This window comes from Penicillium rubens, assembly GCF_028828025.1.
Source record: "Penicillium rubens strain IBT 27055 chromosome Unknown utg000002l_segment0_segment0, whole genome shotgun sequence".
Classification (NCBI taxonomy): domain Eukaryota; kingdom Fungi; phylum Ascomycota; class Eurotiomycetes; order Eurotiales; family Aspergillaceae; genus Penicillium; species Penicillium rubens.
In genome coordinates this window covers 8,373,975-8,392,463 of record NW_026890600.1, presented here as the reverse complement: position 1 = coordinate 8,392,463, position 18,489 = coordinate 8,373,975, and the positions used below count along the sequence as shown (strand labels likewise).

General features: G+C 48.2%; 8 protein-coding genes across 8 annotated transcripts; 3 read left to right on the top strand and 5 right to left on the bottom strand.

Moving 5' to 3' along the window:
• Positions 1–918: 918 nt before the first annotated feature.
• Positions 919–2,338, bottom strand: N7525_005609 (alkene reductase; the record flags this gene model as incomplete). Its single annotated transcript, XM_002564606.2, has 3 exons — positions 919–1,251; positions 1,300–1,935; positions 2,081–2,338. The coding sequence occupies 3 exons, from the start codon at positions 2,336–2,338 to the stop codon at positions 919–921; spliced, it is 1,227 nt and encodes a 408-aa protein (XP_002564652.2).
• A 648-nt stretch (positions 2,339–2,986) lies between these two features.
• N7525_005608 (uncharacterized protein) lies at positions 2,987–4,265 on the top strand (the record flags this gene model as incomplete). Its single annotated transcript, XM_002564607.1, has 5 exons — positions 2,987–3,128; positions 3,187–3,206; positions 3,262–3,298; positions 3,353–3,890; positions 3,950–4,265. 5 exons carry the CDS (start codon positions 2,987–2,989, stop codon positions 4,263–4,265), a joined length of 1,053 nt encoding a protein of 350 aa, XP_002564653.1.
• A 381-nt stretch (positions 4,266–4,646) lies between these two features.
• N7525_005607 (uncharacterized protein) lies at positions 4,647–5,069 on the top strand (the record flags this gene model as incomplete). Its single annotated transcript, XM_002564608.2, has 1 exon — positions 4,647–5,069. The coding sequence occupies one exon, from the start codon at positions 4,647–4,649 to the stop codon at positions 5,067–5,069; it is 423 nt and encodes a 140-aa protein (XP_002564654.2).
• Positions 5,070–6,185: 1,116 nt separating this feature from the next.
• Positions 6,186–8,356, bottom strand: N7525_005606 (transcription factor domain-containing protein; the record flags this gene model as incomplete). Its single annotated transcript, XM_002564609.1, has 5 exons — positions 6,186–6,599; positions 6,652–6,997; positions 7,056–7,635; positions 7,687–8,270; positions 8,325–8,356. The coding sequence occupies 5 exons, from the start codon at positions 8,354–8,356 to the stop codon at positions 6,186–6,188; spliced, it is 1,956 nt and encodes a 651-aa protein (XP_002564655.1).
• Positions 8,357–8,725: 369 nt separating this feature from the next.
• N7525_005605 (threonine aldolase family protein) lies at positions 8,726–9,811 on the bottom strand (the record flags this gene model as incomplete). Its single annotated transcript, XM_061213454.1, has 1 exon — positions 8,726–9,811. The coding sequence occupies one exon, from the start codon at positions 9,809–9,811 to the stop codon at positions 8,726–8,728; it is 1,086 nt and encodes a 361-aa protein (XP_061070475.1).
• A 1,487-nt stretch (positions 9,812–11,298) lies between these two features.
• N7525_005604 (uncharacterized protein) lies at positions 11,299–13,295 on the bottom strand (the record flags this gene model as incomplete). Its single annotated transcript, XM_002564610.1, has 3 exons — positions 11,299–12,921; positions 12,986–13,150; positions 13,206–13,295. 3 exons carry the CDS (start codon positions 13,293–13,295, stop codon positions 11,299–11,301), a joined length of 1,878 nt encoding a protein of 625 aa, XP_002564656.1.
• Positions 13,296–14,117: 822 nt separating this feature from the next.
• Positions 14,118–16,854, bottom strand: N7525_005603 (uncharacterized protein; the record flags this gene model as incomplete). Its single annotated transcript, XM_061213453.1, has 4 exons — positions 14,118–14,697; positions 14,760–15,053; positions 15,115–16,557; positions 16,613–16,854. 4 exons carry the CDS (start codon positions 16,852–16,854, stop codon positions 14,118–14,120), a joined length of 2,559 nt encoding a protein of 852 aa, XP_061070474.1.
• A 1,041-nt stretch (positions 16,855–17,895) lies between these two features.
• On the top strand, positions 17,896–18,285 carry N7525_005602 (uncharacterized protein; the record flags this gene model as incomplete). Its single annotated transcript, XM_061213452.1, has 1 exon — positions 17,896–18,285. One exon carries the CDS (start codon positions 17,896–17,898, stop codon positions 18,283–18,285), a length of 390 nt encoding a protein of 129 aa, XP_061070473.1.
• Positions 18,286–18,489: the final 204 nt, after the last annotated feature.

The window sequence follows — 18,489 nt, the reverse complement described above, 5'->3', positions numbered from 1 at the left end:
AACCCACTAACCCCCTTTGGGGCTAGTGTATCCAACGTCGATCTCAGCCAACAGCGCGCTGATTCCTTTCGGCATTTTCACATGCGGCCGGCCCACAGGTTCGCTTCCCCGTGACAAATGAGAATAGCCCTAGAGAAATGATCGACAACTTCCCAAGTTTCGGACGCGGCACATACCATAGCCTTGGCGTATACCATAGCCTTGGCGTCGGCTATACAGCCTTGGAATCGGTTAGCGGTAAGAGAGTTAAATGAAAGGGGGCTATGTGATAGGACCTCGCGATCGCCTTTCTTCCCGTCTCCTTCCTTTGCCGTCCCTTTCCGTGAATAATATACAATCCATTGTTCTCCGTCAAGACACACAGGTGAACCTTGGAAGTGGATGATCTTTCCCAATGTGGTCCGCACCCCAGGCATCCAGATTCAGACTCAAATTCAGACTCAAATTTAGGTGGCCGGGAACTCGTGACATAATACGGAGTACTCTGTTGGGCAATATGACAGCACCTAATACTCTGCCGACATCATATTTGCTATTGTTTTCTATTCTTCATCCGGGCTTGCAACCTCGGTGGGGCAGATCAGGGCTTCGGCCATCTCAATCACGGCGTCCGATCCCACCGATGCCAGATAATATTATTTTTATTAAATTATAGGCCGATGTTTCAATGCTGCCGACATTGCCGAGCCCTTCCTTTTTGGGTCTGTCATCCAAGTCGTTTTCGGAAGGGGCCGATACCTTGGAACCATGGATCACTTGCCGTGGGCCTCGGTCTAGACTCTTGCGTTTCATGGTTCCCAGGGTGACACTCGTGGAAATTTCCAAGGGTCTTTTTTTTATGCTTAAAAACCACCCAAGTTTAACATGCATATAATATAGGTATCTAATATTCAATGCTATACACACTCTTTAAACCACCTAATTCTGACCCACAGTAGGGTAATCTGTATAATGGAAGGTGTTGTCCTCGAATGGTCCATAGAACCGAGTTCGATCATATGGAGCCATGGGGAGCTTTTCCTTCAGTCTGTGCACTAGGTCCGGGTTGCTGGTGAAGTATCGACCATACAACAGACCATCGTATTTACCAGTTTCCACTACTCCCCAGGAGTTTTGATCGTCCCAGCCACCGGCGGAGAAGAATGGGGTGGAACCAAAGATCTGACGGAAACGATCAAGGGTCACATCCAGCAGGCCCCAGCTTTTGAGGAACTTATCCTTCTCTTCAGCGCCGAAGATTTGTTCATAACGCTGGGTAGGTTAGCAGTATATCATTAAATAGAGACGATGAACACATACCGGCTCAATAAAGCTGACATACGACAGCGACGGGAGAGTCTTCTTCAGACCCTCACACAGGTGAGTCCAAGTCTCCACACGCTGCTCTCCGCGCGCTTGGTTGAACATACCAAATGGCGACAATCTAATAGCCAGATTATGCTCACCAATGGTCTTGGCCACCTGCTCCATCAATTCAAACACAAACTGGCAGCGCTTCTCTAGAGTACCGCCGTAGGCATCCTGACGCTTGTTGATGTTGGAGCTCAAAAACTGCTCCGGCAGGTACCCATTTCCGCAATGGATCTCGACACCATCGAATCCAATATCCATAGCAGTCTTAGCGGCAATGCAATAATCATCGATAGTCTGCTTGATGTGTCCCACAGTCATCTCGATAGGCGGATGATTGGCGTAGGGCACGGGCTCTGTGGAGCCAACGGGCGGATGGGAGTAGCATTCCGTCGGAGAATCCCACACAGAGGCCGAGGGGCAGACCGCGGGCGATCCAGTCATCTGAGGGATCGTAGCACGGCCAGCGTGCCACAGCTGGCAGAAGATAATGCCTCCCTTTGCATGAACGGCGTCCACGACTCGTTTCCAGCCGGCGGATTGTTCGGAGTTGAACAAACCGGGTACTCCGGGCATGCCATTGCTCTGTCGAAACGTTAAAAAAAATTCAAAAAAGAGAAAATTTAAAGTTTGGATAATTGTCATTAAGCGGGCAATTCCGAAGGGAATCACACAAATTCGTTATCCTAAAGAGAACCTTGCGCCTCCAAATTGAGTTCGAGATGCTTACCTCGAGCGATGGTGGGATGCCTTCTGAGATCATCAAGCCTCCTTTGGTAGCACGCTGGGAATAATACTCCACAACCGCATCTCCAGGAATCCAAATACGATTGGGTTGGTCCGGGGTGCTGATGGGATTCAATGGTTCTCCGCGGTTGCGGGTCAGAGGCGCATGGACGACACGATGTTCGAGGGTAATGTTGCCATTTGAAATAGTCAGGGGTTTGAAGAGACCAGAGTCTTTGCCGCTCAAGTAGTGGATGGTCATGTTTTCTTTTTTGGGGGTGTTCTATGTCGTTTTACTCCGTACTATGGAATGAATTATAGAGGACCGAGGGAATTATAGAGAGAAGAAGTGGAAAAGACAGCCACGCACAACTCCTTTTCCAGTCCACTGTCGATCACTAACCAAAAGACATGTTGTCAAAACTGTCAGAAGTACGAAGTAATCTGGAGTGCCCTCGGCTATTTCAATAGGGTTCAACTAAGGCCCATTTATCTATTTTGTAAAACAACGGCGTTAGTGGCGAACCGGTGGAAAATTCTGGGTCTGGCAACTAATACGAGACACTAAAACGGATACTATTTGCCCGGCTGTTTGACACCCGCGATGCCGATGCATATTGGTGGCGTATAAACGGAGTCTAGTGTCACCTAGCGTTATTCATAGAAATTTCCAAGAACCATTCAGAAATGAAAAATCGCCCGTTGGTGGGGTCTAACGCAACCCCTTGAGCAATCATCGCCATCATACATCCCGCGCCACTATTACATAGTAGTGGTTCGATAGCCTTCAAGTCCCCGCTCAAATTCCCCTTCTTGTCAATCCTCATTTTCGCGATGTGAAGTCCTTTATCTTGTCAATTCCCCGGTTCTTTTACACTAAGGGGAGGGGGAATCGAACTTCAAACCCATCATGACTGTCGATAACCCAACAGATGTCTTGTATACAGTCAATCTCGTCACACAGGGTCTCTGTATTCCAATCGTGACTGTTTTCGTAGCATTACGATTCTATACCCGGTTCCGATTCAAACAATCCCTCGGAGTTGAAGATCGTGAGCTTGTCCCTTGCATGCCATACATTTTTCGAGAATTTCACTAACCATTCTCTAGTTGCCTGTACGATTGCTTGGGTACGTTAAGCAAAATAATTCAGTGCTTTGTTAGCCAAGTCTGACTTTTACACAGTTTCTGTTTATGGGATATTGTGCAATAGCCATTGTCCGTAAGTGCTATACTTCCCACATGTTACCAACTACAATACTTACTCTCTACCTAGTCAGTCAACATGGCGGAGGATACAAATTCAACGAGCTCTCCCCTAACGAGAAAATTGCATTCCAAAAATTCTGCTACATCGCGACCATTCTCTACTGTCCGATGGCACTCTTCGTCAAAATCGCCCTCCTAGCGATCCTCACCCGCATCTTCGCTCCCTACCGCGGCAAAGTCTGGTTCATCTATATCTTCCTCGGCTGCCTATGCTGTTACTACATCGTCGCCCTGATCATCAAGATTCGCATATGTTACCCCATCCCCAGGTACTGGCTGGGTGACCAGGTGGAGGGAAGCTGCCTCGACCAGAATGCCGCCCTCGTCGCCGACTCTGTGATTAGTGTCGTCAGTGACATTATCATCCTCATTATCCCACTGCCATTGACATGGTCTCTACAAATGTCGCTCAATCGAAAGCTTCGCGTGATAGGCCTGCTTGGCGCTGGTGGACTGGCCACCGGGTTCAGTCTTTACCGATTAATCATGGTGTTGAAAGGCTCAAGTGATCAGGGCCTCATGTTCGTTCGTGTCATCCTATCCGGGTATGTCCCCCCCCCTTCCCCCTTAATATTTCTCTTTTTCTCTTTCTAACGTCTAGTAGTAATGCCGAGGGAGGTGTCGGATTGATCTGTGCCTGTCTGCCTGTTCTCAATGTCATGTTTGCCCATTACAAGAAGCAGTACTCGTCGCAGAAGTACTACCAGAACGGCGGCTCTACCCATCCGTTGAGTGATAGGAAATCGGCCCCGGCTTCCAATGTTGCCGCTGACTGGGACAAGGTAACGAACTTCGGTGACCAGAGCCATCTTATTTCCTTTGCCGGTCCCCCAGAGGCTGGCGAGTCCGGCGAGTCTATCCACAACCAGGACGGCATCAGGAAGACGGTCGCTGTATCACAGACCGTGGAAAGATCTTAATGCTCTTTTCAAATTTCTCCTATTATATACCATATACCCCTGTCATTAATTACCATAATGAATTTACTTTCTGTCTCTTTTTCTTCCCTTGGTCTCTTACCTGCATATACTCTAGGTGTACGTGCATTGCCACTTACGAAAGTCGGTATACACTCGGGTAATCATCTTTGTCCTGTCGACGTTGAACTAAACTTGGAAGACAGAGATTGGGTCTTTGTTGCTGTATACCCTTTGTATTTCATGAGATCAAAAATCAAACAATGGCCTTCACGAGCTCCCTTCTCTTCTTTGTCGGAGGACATCTCCACCAGCCAGCCATGTTACTATAAATACCTTAAATCCCCCCGTCTACTCCGATATATCACAGTACTCACCACAACCATGCCCCGAGTATTCTCATCCCGGCAGGACAAGCTCCTGCACGAATGCCGTATCTTCAAAGCCGGCTTAGATATCCAAGCCAACATTCTACGCTGCGATCCAGACGGTCGAGGAAAGGATCAACACGCGGATGTATCTCGGGCAGTAGCAAAGCTGTCTGCTCGAATCGATCGGATCATAGACATTGCACTCGGTGTGCTTGTCAAAGCTCCAGATAGCGAGATTATTCGTCGCAATACTGCCTTTTGGGACCGTGAAGATGATGGTCATTATAAGTTCGAGAATGTGTTTCTTAGCATGGAGCACGACTTGGTCCATATAACATTGGCTCTCAATAAGGGTCCGTGTCAGTGCAAATGTAATGACATTGCTGCACGTCTCGATAGAACTGCGAGGAAGGTTTCGTTCCACCTGAATGTTTAGAATGTGTACATATTTATCTATGAAATGATTTACTGCGAAATGTGTTTATTATCCTGACATTGTAAATCTAGATGTAGATTCAACGATGTGTCCACTTCAATCGGAGTACTATATCCGCTACTTCATTACTAGTTAGAAATGACATAACGTAATTCACAAGCGAGTCGGCCACACAAGCGAGCCGGCCACCGCAAAACACATAGTAAATGCGATAAATTACAATGTGATATTTCAACAACAGTGGTCTATATAAAGTTTTACTTATAGCTTAACGCTTTTTAGATGATATATAGCCTCTTTGCGGAATTTTAGGAGCATAGACGACTTAGTGATTGAGATATATATGTTTCTAGCTTTTTATAACGTAATTTTCGGTATTTTTCGAAATGATGATAAAATAGCCTTCTACTCTCTTTGAAATTGATATATGGTGCTAATTAGTCTTATCGATGACTATCGACAAATAGGGAGCTAAAATAAAAACATGGTTGTTGAGATATAAATGTAGAATAGATCGCATTTACTATGTGTTTTGCGGTGGCCGGCTCGCTTGTGTGGCTGACTCGCTTGTGAATTACGTTAGACTGTGGATAAAAAAAAAAAGTAGCCGGAATAAAAAATACATTAGCAAAAAAAGAAATCTCTCCCTCGGGGAATCGAACCCCGGTCTCCCGCGCTTATCGGTGTTAATGACAAGCGGAAATCATCACCACTAGACCAAGGAAGATTGGATGGCTGAGTTACTGCTCGGCCACTTGGCTGGTTGATGGAAAGACTTGGCCATATTGACCTCATGAGCGACTCTGTCGATGTATACATCCACGCACAACCCGTCTATGTACAAAGTTCAAATAACATTTGGACTTTCAACTATCGTAATCATTTCAAGGCTTAGTGGAACTTCCAACCTTGGCACTATCCCCAAATGCTTATTAATGATAATATTTGCATCCTTATTCCCTGGAAGAAATTCTCAGAACAAAAAACCGAATAAGGTTGCAATGATATATATCTACGGTGTGGGGATGGCGGAATACCGATTGACAACATTATATTGGAACCGGAATTTAATTATATCGGGAGGCTGCAGAGAAATACTATGGCGACACATCATAATCATCTAAGTGACGGATTTGGGTCAAATAACCCCGAGTTAGGCCATAATCCATCCAAACCCGTATCAAACCCAAGGGACCACGATCCATCAATAAATGGCCATTGAAACATATCAGTTTCAAAATCATGATGACCACCAAGCGAAGAATTATCCCTAGCAAGGAAGTTGGCATCACCACCAAGACCAGGCGACGAGGTTCCCCCACGGGCATGAGAGCTGTGAGTATCACGAGACTCAGAGGTTCGCGCCCTAGTCGCATACGCGTCTCTGCTCGGACGAGATCGGATATCACCATATTCATCCAGGGTACCCGCGAGGGCGAATCTCCTGGGACTGTGCATACCAGACTCAGAGTGAGCTTGGTTACTCTTGACTATTTCGTAGAACCGATTTGCTTCTTGGACGGTTCGCCACTGATTATTGTTAGCTGCGACGCTCGGTTAGAGATGTTTTGAGAATCCTCACCCAGCTGCGACCAACGGGCCAGAGTTTACTTAGTCGCTCCAGGTAGACAAGATTTCGACCCTTTTCTTCCTCGGCCCGTTTGAGGCTGCCCGGATATCGCTGTGGGGCAATTGTTCCGTACATGTTGATGTGAGCGGCGACAAAGACGCTGAAGCCGGAATATGGTGACATGACGGGTGCACCGGAGGCGTCTAGTGCATTGAGGATACCCCCGATCTGCTGAGCGGCTTCGAATAGCTGTTTGATTGTATCGGGCTCGCCTTGCGCATCGTCATTTGTGTCGTGGAAAACGTCGGAATGGGGCTTGAGGTTGGATAAGAAGCGGTCTCGGTGGAGAAAAAGGATGCTGATTGAAACAGAGAGTTAGTATCGTTTCCTGAAATTAACTAAATAAAAACAAATACCTCATATAATAAACCAGATTGATGTAGGCAAATAGCTCCCCGTACCCGAGTGCCACGTGCGACTGAACGCTGGTAGCTGGGAACCGGACCGTTACATCCTGAAGAGACCTCCATTCATCCAGTTCCTCCTTGAGGACCTGCCAAGTTAGGAGGAGCGGAGATATAGTCGAGTCGTCCGAAGACAAAGAAGCCAATGCTCGTCGATGTTCGTTCGCAAATCTTAGGATTCGTACGAATATGTCGAATCCTCGGGTGACGATTGTGAGGCCATGCTCAATTGTAAGACCCTTCGCTAGCAAACAGTCTTTATTCATATCAGCAGGCATCAATCTGCTGGCTGGTGTATGATTAAATGTGAAATCTCGATCACTGATAGGGAGAGGAACTGAGATCTGGGAGAATGACAGGGCAAAGTGCTGACGGGCTCCGGAGCTCAGTTCGCAGTCCTGCGCAAAGCAGCACCAGTAGGTTCGGACCAGTTGTTCGTATTGTGTCTGGGATGCATGGAACTCCTGAGGATTGTGTTCCATGCTATCATCTGCCATCTTCAGAAGGGATTGAATCATGTAGGTCGCCATGCCTGATGGTTGTCAGCTAGTGATCTACCATCAGTTAAGGATTCGATACATACCGCTATACATCCACGCTTGATATGGTCGCCCAGTGCCCCACTCATAAAATGAGATCATCACGAGTGACTGGGCAAGATAGAGCGAGGGGGCCTCAAGCACGCGCTGGGCAAGATTCTTACGTGCATAATCGGCATAGATTTCCTCCTCCCCGAGTTCATTGCTGTTCATGAACCGTACGCACAAGGAAAGGACCGAGGCCACAAAGACAGAGTCCACCGAGTGGACGTTGGATGATATGTCGGAGATCAAAGAAGGGTAATGAAGGAAATTAGTGATTGGGAACTTTTTTCTGTATGTTTCCACTGCACTGATGACGGTTGCCGGTGACAGTGATGCTATGGGATCATTGGACAGGTCTTGAGCCACGGGGACATTCTCAGGGGTGCTTCTTTCTGCATCTCCAACCACTGGCGATAGGGCGAATGATGCCTTTCGTTTTCTTGGGGTCCTGGATGTGACAGTATTGCTCCGCGTCCTTTGTCTTGAGGCGCGGGGATCTGTCAAATTACATCCTTGGTTCTTGGTCTTCAAGCAACGTTGACAGGGCGGTTGCCCTTCATGAACACATTTGACTTTTGCTTGCCTGCATAGAAAGTCAGATGAGACAATAAAACTAAGACTTCATATATAAACTTACCGACAAGCATCACACGATATTGACAGCCTCATCGAGTGTACATACGGGGAAGAGTGGAGTGGGCCGTGGTAGAAAAAGCGGCTTTCAAGTATCGTGGGGTAAGTTAAGACAAACTCGAGCCCATCGGATTAATGTAGGAGCGCAATTGGACTAATTCAACTATTTATGAACAATTGAACAGTTGGAGACGTTCATGGATGTCTGAGGGAGCAAGAGTTACACGGATATCTTAGTATCCGAATGTGGTTAGCACGATCAGCTGACTTGGATCTATGAAGAATTTTGATATGAATTTTGATGATTCTGATTTCTCGTTATAATTATATTAATATTGAGTCTCTATAGCGGCAATAACAGTATAAGAAATCGCTCTAGGCAACAGTCAATGGGGGCGAATTCCTTCAAATTTTGGTTGCCACTGTCCACTGCTGCACCCACGCATTGAACTTGTCAATTTCCTGCTCATCCGTGGCCCAGGACGTCACAAGCCGAATCACAATTTCTCCATTATCAAGCTGTTCCCAAACATAGAATCGGAACCTGTCCTGCAGGCTCCGAACCAATTGTTGAGGAAGGATAACAAACACCTGGTTTGTCTCCGTCTCCGCAGCCAACCTATATCCCAGCCCCTCGAAGCTGGTTGAGATTTTCTGGGCCATCTCATTGGCATGTGTGGCCAGTGTGAAGAACAAGTCTGACCGGAAGAGCTCCATGAACTGAACTCCAAGAATACGGCCTTTGGCCAGCAAAGCGCCATGCTGTTTGAGATGGAAAACGAAACCATCGGCCAGGTCCTTCTTGACGACGATTGCTTCTCCCATCAGAGCACCGGCTTTGGTGCCACCAATCCAGAAGATATCGGTCATGTCGAAGATCTCCCGTAGGGTGAGATCGTTCTTCCTTGAACAGATGGCTGTGCCGATTCGTGCTCCGTCCATGAAGAGCAGGAGATTTGATTGCTTGCAAATAGCGGAGAGGCTGCTCAGCTCGCGTTTTGTGTAGACAGTGCCAGTCTCCGAGGCATTAGAGATATAAAGTAGCCGGGGTTTGGCCATATGAGGGTAGAATTGATTTTGCTGGAGCGCCTTTTGGAGATTGGTGGGCGTCATTTTGCCGTCGACCGCTGGCACAAGGATAAGTTTGTGGCCGGTTGCCTCGATCGCACCTGCCTCTTTGCAGGCAATGTGACCCGACTCCAGAGTAATTACAGCCTCATAAGGCCTTAGGCAGCTGGCGATTGAAATGAGGTTTGCAGAGGTTCCGCTGGGAACGAAGAAGATGTCTGCCTCGTCCTCGGTGCAACCGATCTTGTCTCGGATCAATTGCCGGGCACAAATGCTGTATTCGTCATTTCCATAGGTGACTTGCTGTGTGGAGTTTGTTCGCAGAAGAGCTTCAAGGATTTGTGGGTGAGCTCCCTCGCTGTAGTCATCCATAAGGCTGTATGAAGGGCATGCGTCATCTTGGCGTAAGCTTGTTGATGGCATGATGGGTATCAAATTGCGAATTTGGTTGAGAGCACAACAAACAATGAGTTCCAAGGTTTGAGCTTTAAAGAAACAAGTGACGAAAAAAAGGAAAGAATTATTTGGACCAGCACTACATTGTCCATAACGGAAAAGACTCGGGAATAATTTTCTCGGGAATGTTGCCACCCGTGGATATTATTCCCGAGATTTGTCAGTACCGGGAATCCCGTGCGGGCATTTCCACCTGGGCAGTTATTATCAGGTAAATTTGTGGGCCGGAACATGGGGTAGCACCGCTTTACTGCGGAACTCCCCAATTGATGTTAATAGGTTCCAATTGAGATACCCGACAAGACATGTGTGACGTACTTCAAATTTAAGGCAAGATAGGCTCGAGATTAGTGTCTCTGATCGACACCCGGCTCCCGGGCTCCCGAACGGACACTCTGGAATCAAAAGGACACAAATAGTCAGTTGGGATCCCCCTCACGGAATACCCCCTCACGAGGGGTGTTGTCATGAGGGGTATTCTCTAAGTTACTCTTTGCTTCTGTATCACCCTGAGAACAGCTTGGGTGACCGAGATTAGAACTGCCTGTATCACCCGTGGACGGTTGAAAGGACTGCATCAAGTCCAAGTACACCGCTATCGCGGGCAGATGTAGCCCTTCCCAACACCCAACGCGTGCAGGGTATGATAGCATGGTTCATACTTTCGAGGCCTAGGCCTCGATATAAACAGTAAACAGTGGGATCCACTCCCCGATGTGGGTTCTCGAATGTCAAAAGAAACACCAGCTTTCATATTTGGCATGGGGGGAGAAATAGCCTTAGTTTGGGGTTGACGCTTGCACGGAGGTCACTGTCGGTTATGACATAGCCAAAGGGCGAATGAGGAAGATCTGAAAAATATAAGCAAGAAGATGTCGGCATTAGATTAATGGGCAAGAAAGAAGGATACCTAGGTAGGGTAATAAAACGACAATAGCCTGTAATATTCTCATATAAAGACTTGGCGAGTCAGATAAGCTCATGCTGGGACGTCGCCATTGAGCGATGAGCCGAGCAACTCCCACTTGTAGCAAGGATCGGTGGTATAGGTATATGGCTGCCATTAAGAAGCTGACCACATACTGATTCTCTCCACATTAACGCTCCTTCTTGAAGCTAAACTAATTGGCTTACTATAAAACGCCACCTATAAGCGAAGCGATGACATGAGCCTAATGGGCCGCACCTACTATTTCGTTCGGTTCCTTTGCCACCGATCGTACCCGAAATCCTCCCCACATACAACAGAAGTAAGAACTGAATCACACTTGATGTTCAGTGTGAACAGGTATATCACGAAAGCTAAAAACACCCGATATGGCCAGGTAGTCGATGAAGCCAGTAGCCAGTACTATATACACATTGGACTGAGTCCACCAAAGACCCGAAAAATAATGTACAAAAACTCCGGAAATAATGCAAACAGTGTTCCGATGCTCTTGACCAAAAGAAACTTAATCCTCATGCGGCGACGCGAGATGCGCCCGCTCGTCTGAATACCCATCTTCCGTACGAAGACGCTGGTAGAGGCGGACCCGCCAGCCACGGATGATCATATAGCATGCAATAACGCCGAAAAACAGACAAAGAAGTAAAACGAAAGAGAAGATACCGCCAATGCTGCGGATAGCATCGTATGTATGCTTGAGGACTTGGGTGGTCTTCTGTGTTTGGGTGTCAATTGCACCCGGTGACGTTTGACCAGACTTGTCAGCCGCATTGTCTCCTTCTGCGCCATTGCTTTCTTGGTAAATGGTCGATGGGTCAACCGGAATGGGTGACTTCCCTCTGTATCCGACAGACTTCCAGTCGGGGGACTTGCTTCGGTGCATTTCGGACCTGCCTAGGACGGTGCCATTGACATCTACTGCTTCGGCAGATACCCAGTCCAGGTATCCGCGGGCAATGTACATGGTTTCAAAATCGGACCGAGGGGTCTTGCCGATAAAGACGGGGTCGTGGAATTCGTTGGCTCGCGCGTAGAAATTCCACCATGCGACGTCCGTCGCGCCGTTCCAGCTGACCCAGAATGTGGTCACCATGTTTGTTTCATCGGTGCCGTAGACTGACGCCACCATGTCGGGTGGTGCTGTGGGGCGACCGGTGAATTCGAATTTGTACCCGCGGTAGGATGAATAGCGTGGGGAGGTGAAGTTGGCGGTCATCAATAGTTCTCCGTCGCCGGCATGTTCGGAAATATATCCCTCTTTGCTCCAGCAAGTGAACACATTGTCATTTGGAAGCAGCTGGGTATTGCCGCGGAGTCTTGAAAGTTGGTGATCGGGGCGGTTGTAGCGCCGGATAGCTTTGGCGGTCATGGGCTTCACGCTGGTATCCAACTCGACAAATAGGGATGACGACATATTTTCCTCGTTGAATTCCTCGTCCGAGGCGTTATTCAAAAATGAGATAATGTGGTGCGTCCCATTAGACTCCACGAATTTCGCGTCGTGCTGCTTCGAAAAGGTGAAATCTTGCACGAAATCACTATGTCTTCCACCCAATCGCCACATGATATTTCCATCCATGCAGGAGATGAGGTAGATAGTGTTCGTGAACCGGCATGAGATCAAATAGTCCCCAATTTCATTCTTATCAACTGAGTTGACATGCACATAATCCCAGCCAGGGTGTCCCTCTACCGGAGAATACGGGCTGTAATGGACGGTCTCCGGTAAAGGAATGTGACCATAAGAGTCCCACCACTGGACAATCTCGGCAGTGTTCAAATCGATCTCAGCATACCCGCCGGACTCAAGCCAAGTCTTCTCTGTCGGGAGACCAAATTCCTCTAGGCTAATCTCATGAGAAAGGTAGACTGTGACCAGCGCAGTCTTACCGTCGTCCAGGATGTTGAACTCGTGGATGTCAAAAGAGCCAAGATCTTTCCGCAAAGGAAGCTTTCGTTGGACATGGTAATCATTGGTCAAGATCATTCCATACCCGGTGTCTATATTTCGATCCCACGAGTTTTGCAAGACCATCGAAAGGTGTGGGTCAGGGCCTAGGCTGTTGACGACTTTGAAATCGAAGACGTTCCGGTTGTCGAATTGTTGCGAGCCAGTCCAGATGAGGCGCTATTATACCGAAATATGGTCAGTTGTCGGGATTCTGTATCGCAGGGGGTTGGTGTAAACGCACTCCTTCACTATCGTAGATATGGGGACCGATCTGATATTGCTCGTACAAGGTGGACGGTGGATCGGGGCCAATGTGTAGGTAGGGAGCGACGAACCAGTAACCGGGGCTAACGCGCTCGCGGTTCTCGTAGTGGACATTGAATTTCACTGCCCGGACATCGGGCAGCTGAAGAACACGGTGTTAGCGCGATCGAGCAATTTCTGGGATATGGGGCACGGACTGTAACGAATGACATGAGATCATCACTGGAATATTGCGCCAGTGCGGTTTGGCACAGCCATAACAGCAATGAAACGCTGAAAAGCAGCATTCTTCAAAGAGCGTGGTATAGGGAAGTCATGAAGAAGAGAAAAGGAAAGGGGACTATCGCTGGGGTCTAGACAAGGCAATGTTATGTGCGGATCGAAGGAGACGCCAAGACCCGTGGGCGAATGGCAGGGGCGGAAGGGCCAAGCAAAGGCTGTTATAATTGGATCCTCTGACGCCGCGAGGGGGTTTGAAACGGAGAAATGTGGTGCTTTCTTCCCGTCAGGCTTAATGAAGATCTTCAAGTGGACCGCAAAATCCGTAAGGCCTCGTCAGCACTTCTTGCCTGTTGGTAATGTCACCGTCTATACGGCAACAACCTTGGAAATGAAGCATCAAATTGTTAGCATTGGACTTCAAGTGTTTAGCCTCACGATTTTAGCTACATAAGCATAATTCTCCGAATCTTTGGTATGATTGTCCACATACCTGGCACTTCCATAACGGGAAGATCTGCATTTCCGAGGGGCTTACCGCCTTAGATACTGCCAGACTGACTTCTATAGATGCGACATGGTATATTAATTGAACAGTACAACGATAGTGACTGTTCTGATGTGTTGACTATTCCATATGATAATAGTGGCCTAGAATGGATATGAATAGAAATGGCACAAATCATATCTTTTTTATGTACAGCAGGTCTACCCAACCCAGATATTATACAGAGGAAGGGAACCACACTATCTTACACCAATAAACATGAACCGCTTCAAAAAGAGAAAACCAAAAAGCCACATACCCCAAAAATGCATGCTATGCAAGTCGCTCCAAGGACCAAAAAGAGAAAACAAAAGACGAGCTGTCCACTATCGTCAACAGCACCTCACTCATCAGGATCACGATAATGCCAAAGCTTCTTCCGCTCCGCAACCCACCAAAGGCCAACCTTCTCGGCCTTCTGAGCCCAATCAAAAGCCTCAGGCCCATGTTTGAAATGCACCTCCGCAGCAAGCGACCCCATAGTCCAGCCCGTCACAGGCTCAAGCTCGTACGGGTCCTTATTCAAGTCCGTGAACCGGTACTCGAAGTCATTGTTCAATGGTAGGTTGAGGCGCCAGGGCACAGCAGCGGAGCCAACACTCAGCATCGAGCCACCGGCATTAATGACGCCCATGTTCCAGGCTTCGCGGCCATTGTGCGAGGTGCGGTATGGCCTGATGAGGGACTGGCCCTCATACTCGTTCATCAGATCCAGAGCGATTTCTGTGTCGTCCGCGTTGAGGGAATTGGTGTTCACGAGGAGATCGAGGATCGTGGGGAGGATGGATACGGCGCTGCCGTTGACATTAAGGTGCATGCGGGGTAATAAGGGGTGGTGGAACACTAGAGGTACGCGGAAGTTGCTGACGTGTGGGTTGTGGTAGGTTCCTGTGACGGGACAGTCTTCTCCAAATGCTTGGCCGCTGTTTCGTTGGTTAGAGGTCAGGCTGGTAAGGTGGGTTGGCCATTTGGAAGTTATACGTACTGGTCTCCCACGAAGACCGTCAAGGTCTCGTTGGCAATACCTGCCTCGTCTAGCATTCCCATCAACTCCCCGAGCCAAGCGTCGACGAAGCGGTTTGCGTTGAGGAAGTCATCCATAAGTTCGTGTTGTGATTTGTGAAGATCACCGAAATATTGATCTCGGTTCCAGCCTTCGGGTGTACCCCAAGGGTGGTGAGTGGTGCTGGTGAAATGCGAAAGGAGGAGTCTCTTGTTCTGACGAAGTGTTTCGTCGATCATGTCTTTGATGTAGGGGCGGGCCTCAGTTTCGGCATAACTGGGCCAAGTTAGTATCTACACACGAAGAACAGCTGCAGGAATCCTGCTCGACAACGTACCCGAAATAGTTGATCTTTTCCATATCCTCATGGAAATATTTCGCGTCCTCCACATCAATGTCTTCTGAATACAATGTCTGCTTGAAACCGAGCAGATCCATAAGCCGAGTTTGTGCCTGAAACTCCCCAGTGACAGACTGCGCATAGATGGTTTCCCACTCCCGTTCCAGGTGACCGTTGGTGGAATTTCCAGAGCTAGAGGAATTCTTTCGCTGGTTGAACAGATCCATGATGTGCATCAGACACGGCTGGTATGGAATTATATCATTTTCATGCATAAAGTCCACCGGGAGCGGCCCAAGACCGCAGTAGTTGACAAGACGCGATTTAGCAGAGAGAGTGCTCCCCGATAATATCCCGTCGAAGCTGAGACCACCTAGCCCGGAATTCGTTGAGTTAACTGAGGAGCCAAAGCCGGATTGCTCCCCTGTAAGCATCTCTGCCACGGGGGTTATCTGAGACAGTTTGTCGTGTAGATCGGCTTCGTCCTCTTCTCCGAATAATTCATACGATTCGCGAATTTGGGTGTACAAGTGGGAATCATTTTTGAGCGGGAACAGATCCTTCCTGCCGCTTTCCAAGAACACAAAGACAATGTGGTTGATCGGAATGGGATGGTCCTTCAGAGCCTCTTGCAGAGGGCCAAGTGGTTCCAGATCAAGGTTGCTTATCCTCATGGGATCGTGAACAGGATTATAGAAGTAATGTCGCGGTTCAACTGTCTTGTTCTGACTTCCAGAATCGGATTCGTTTTCGTCTCTCTTGAACACGCTTTGAACGGTCGAATTAGACGCCTCCAAGCTCGTTTCGGGCGCGTTCGAATCGAGATTCACAATCCATCTCTCAAACGCAGCAGGAAGAGGGCCTCGCGCCCAGGCTGGCTTATTATTTCCATAGGCAGTGTTACCTGAGTCGTCCAATGTGGGTGCCCACCCCTTGTAGTGCCCATTTGCAGGCTCCCAATATTCCTCCGCCAGCAATTCAGGTAATGGAAATGTTTCAATGGTCATCCGACGAGCCCGAGACTGCTCACCGAGCATGGTGAAGGGTAGAGCTCCTGTCATATGATTGTATGGGATTGACGGCCGGATCAGCCAGAGTCCGATCGTTATTCCGGTGCCCACAAGCGTCCACAACCGAGATCTATTCGATACCAAACTTCTCAGATCCGAGGGGCCCGTTAACATGGTGTAAGTCTTGGTGTCTCCGATATTGGCGAGTGAGCATAGCCAGCGGGTCATGAGATTCCAGATCCCTTGAGCCGAAAGCCAGGAAGCCACCGTGATGACTGTTGTAGTGGCAGCCATAGGCACCAGCCCGCTCAATATTAACTTCATTCCCTGCCGACTGGCGCCCACGGACCTGGCTGCATCCCATCGAATTTCGCTGCCGGTCTGAGAATAGAAACTAATTTGCGAGGACGTTGCTAATAAATCAATGCATCTGAGGGTAAAAGTCAACATAGTTGTCCATATCATTTACGAAAAGGTGAACCCACGCGACAATCGCTGAAATGATAACGGCAACCACTGACCACCGACCGGATGTTATATATAAGAGAATCCATACTGCAACGAATAAGAGAACCTCCTGGATAAAGAATGTTGGAAAGTAGAGGGCCAAAAGGCCCAAAGGAAGAGACCGATGTTGATATATATGAAGCAACTTGGAGCAGAGACCGGAAAGCACCAGAATAGACAAAATCAAGCGCTGCGGATGATGAAAACGAGTGACGATCATAATGGCCCGACGTAAAACGCGGCCAACATGAGGAATCTTTCGAGACGGACTGTTTTTCAATCCGTTTATACTCACTGTACAATGTAAGGGTCAGGAAAAAGAGGGAAAAGACGAGAAAAATAGGGAGTTAAAGAAATTGATTGCTCGCGTGCTCCACAACAGCATACTATCGGAGTTGTGGCATGAGAGCGCCACATCGACTGGATTGGATTATAATTATAAGACAGCCGGATCGTGCGGGTGCACTAGCCAACACAAGGTGGACCTGAGCCAGGGGGCCTTTGCCTCAGCCTTGGAGATGATGGGTGTTTTGATGTGTAGTGTGATTGGTGATCTTGTGTACTATTTTTTTCTTCCCGACAAGGATCGGCGGTCCGGGGAAATGTCATTCAGCCTTAAGAGGTCACATTAGCATTGTCTTGACATTGCAAGTTCAACGTATTCTCGTATGGAACGGAGTGGGCCTGTGTCTGTGTATCCGAATACGACGAGCCCCGTAGCCCTATAGGCGTTCAGGGGGAACGGGTCCCCGGGGACAGCCGGAAGTATTTGTTGGAACATTCGAACATTGGGACTGAAATCCATATCCTCTAAGCGAACTGCTGTATCGACGGTAACCGGAGAAGTGAAAGTCTTGGCTGATGTGTTTTGGGTGTTGCCTGCTTAGCCTTGTACTCGGACCTGTTGGCGGCAAGCGGGCGGCACCGAGTGCAACACATCCCACACACACCTTGGCACTTGTGTATCAACATATTGGAAATCACATCTAGAATCCGAGGACCTATAGATGGACGATAATGCTCCTTTGAGGCCAGAAAGGATTTCCATTTGTAACTTCGATGTACAATGGAATATTTTGGAGGTCCCTCTGTATTCTCCACCCCTGGCCCCCGGGGCCAAGTGTTAGTCATCCTCTAATACGAACGTGAGCGCTCGACTTCAACGCTTTTGCTCTAAGTCTGTGGACGCGAAACTTGTGACACGTTACCCGGAGAAAGAAATTGACATCCCAAACCGGTTATATCGACTACGTTCCCCAAAATGGCCGAGGTAGTTGGTACCGTCGCGGCAGTTCTACAATTAACCCAGGCAGCTGCGACAACAGCTCTCCAAGTGTACGAGTTCTTCTCCGTTATTCACAATGCGCCCCAAGAGATTAGCATGCTGAGTAGAGACGTGCGCGCGTTTTGCACCTTATTCCATAATCTCGAAACATCATTAGGCAGCGCCAGTGTGAAAGCGGCTATTGATAGGGATGTGGAGATAGAAAGCGCGCTGAAGACATTGATCGATCCTATCTCCAATTGCCGTGCTGCGCTGAGTCGAACGAAAGATAAACTCCGCACCTCAGAGCAGATATTTCTTCGCTTCAGGTTTCTAGACAAGACTCGGAAGCTGGCCATCCCATTTCAGTTGAGCGATTGCGGATGAGAAGCGGGAATGTGAGCTGGTTTTTTAAGCGGAAGGAGGTCTTTGCGTCGGCCCTTGAGTTGGAACGTACGAAAGCCACGTTCGGGGATGCTATGGGGAGTATCACATTGTACGTTGCATGATGGAAGTGGCAAGAGTTACTTCACTTCATTTGCTTTGATATTCGTTCCTTGCATTCCATGTGTCAGTAGGAATATATGGCTT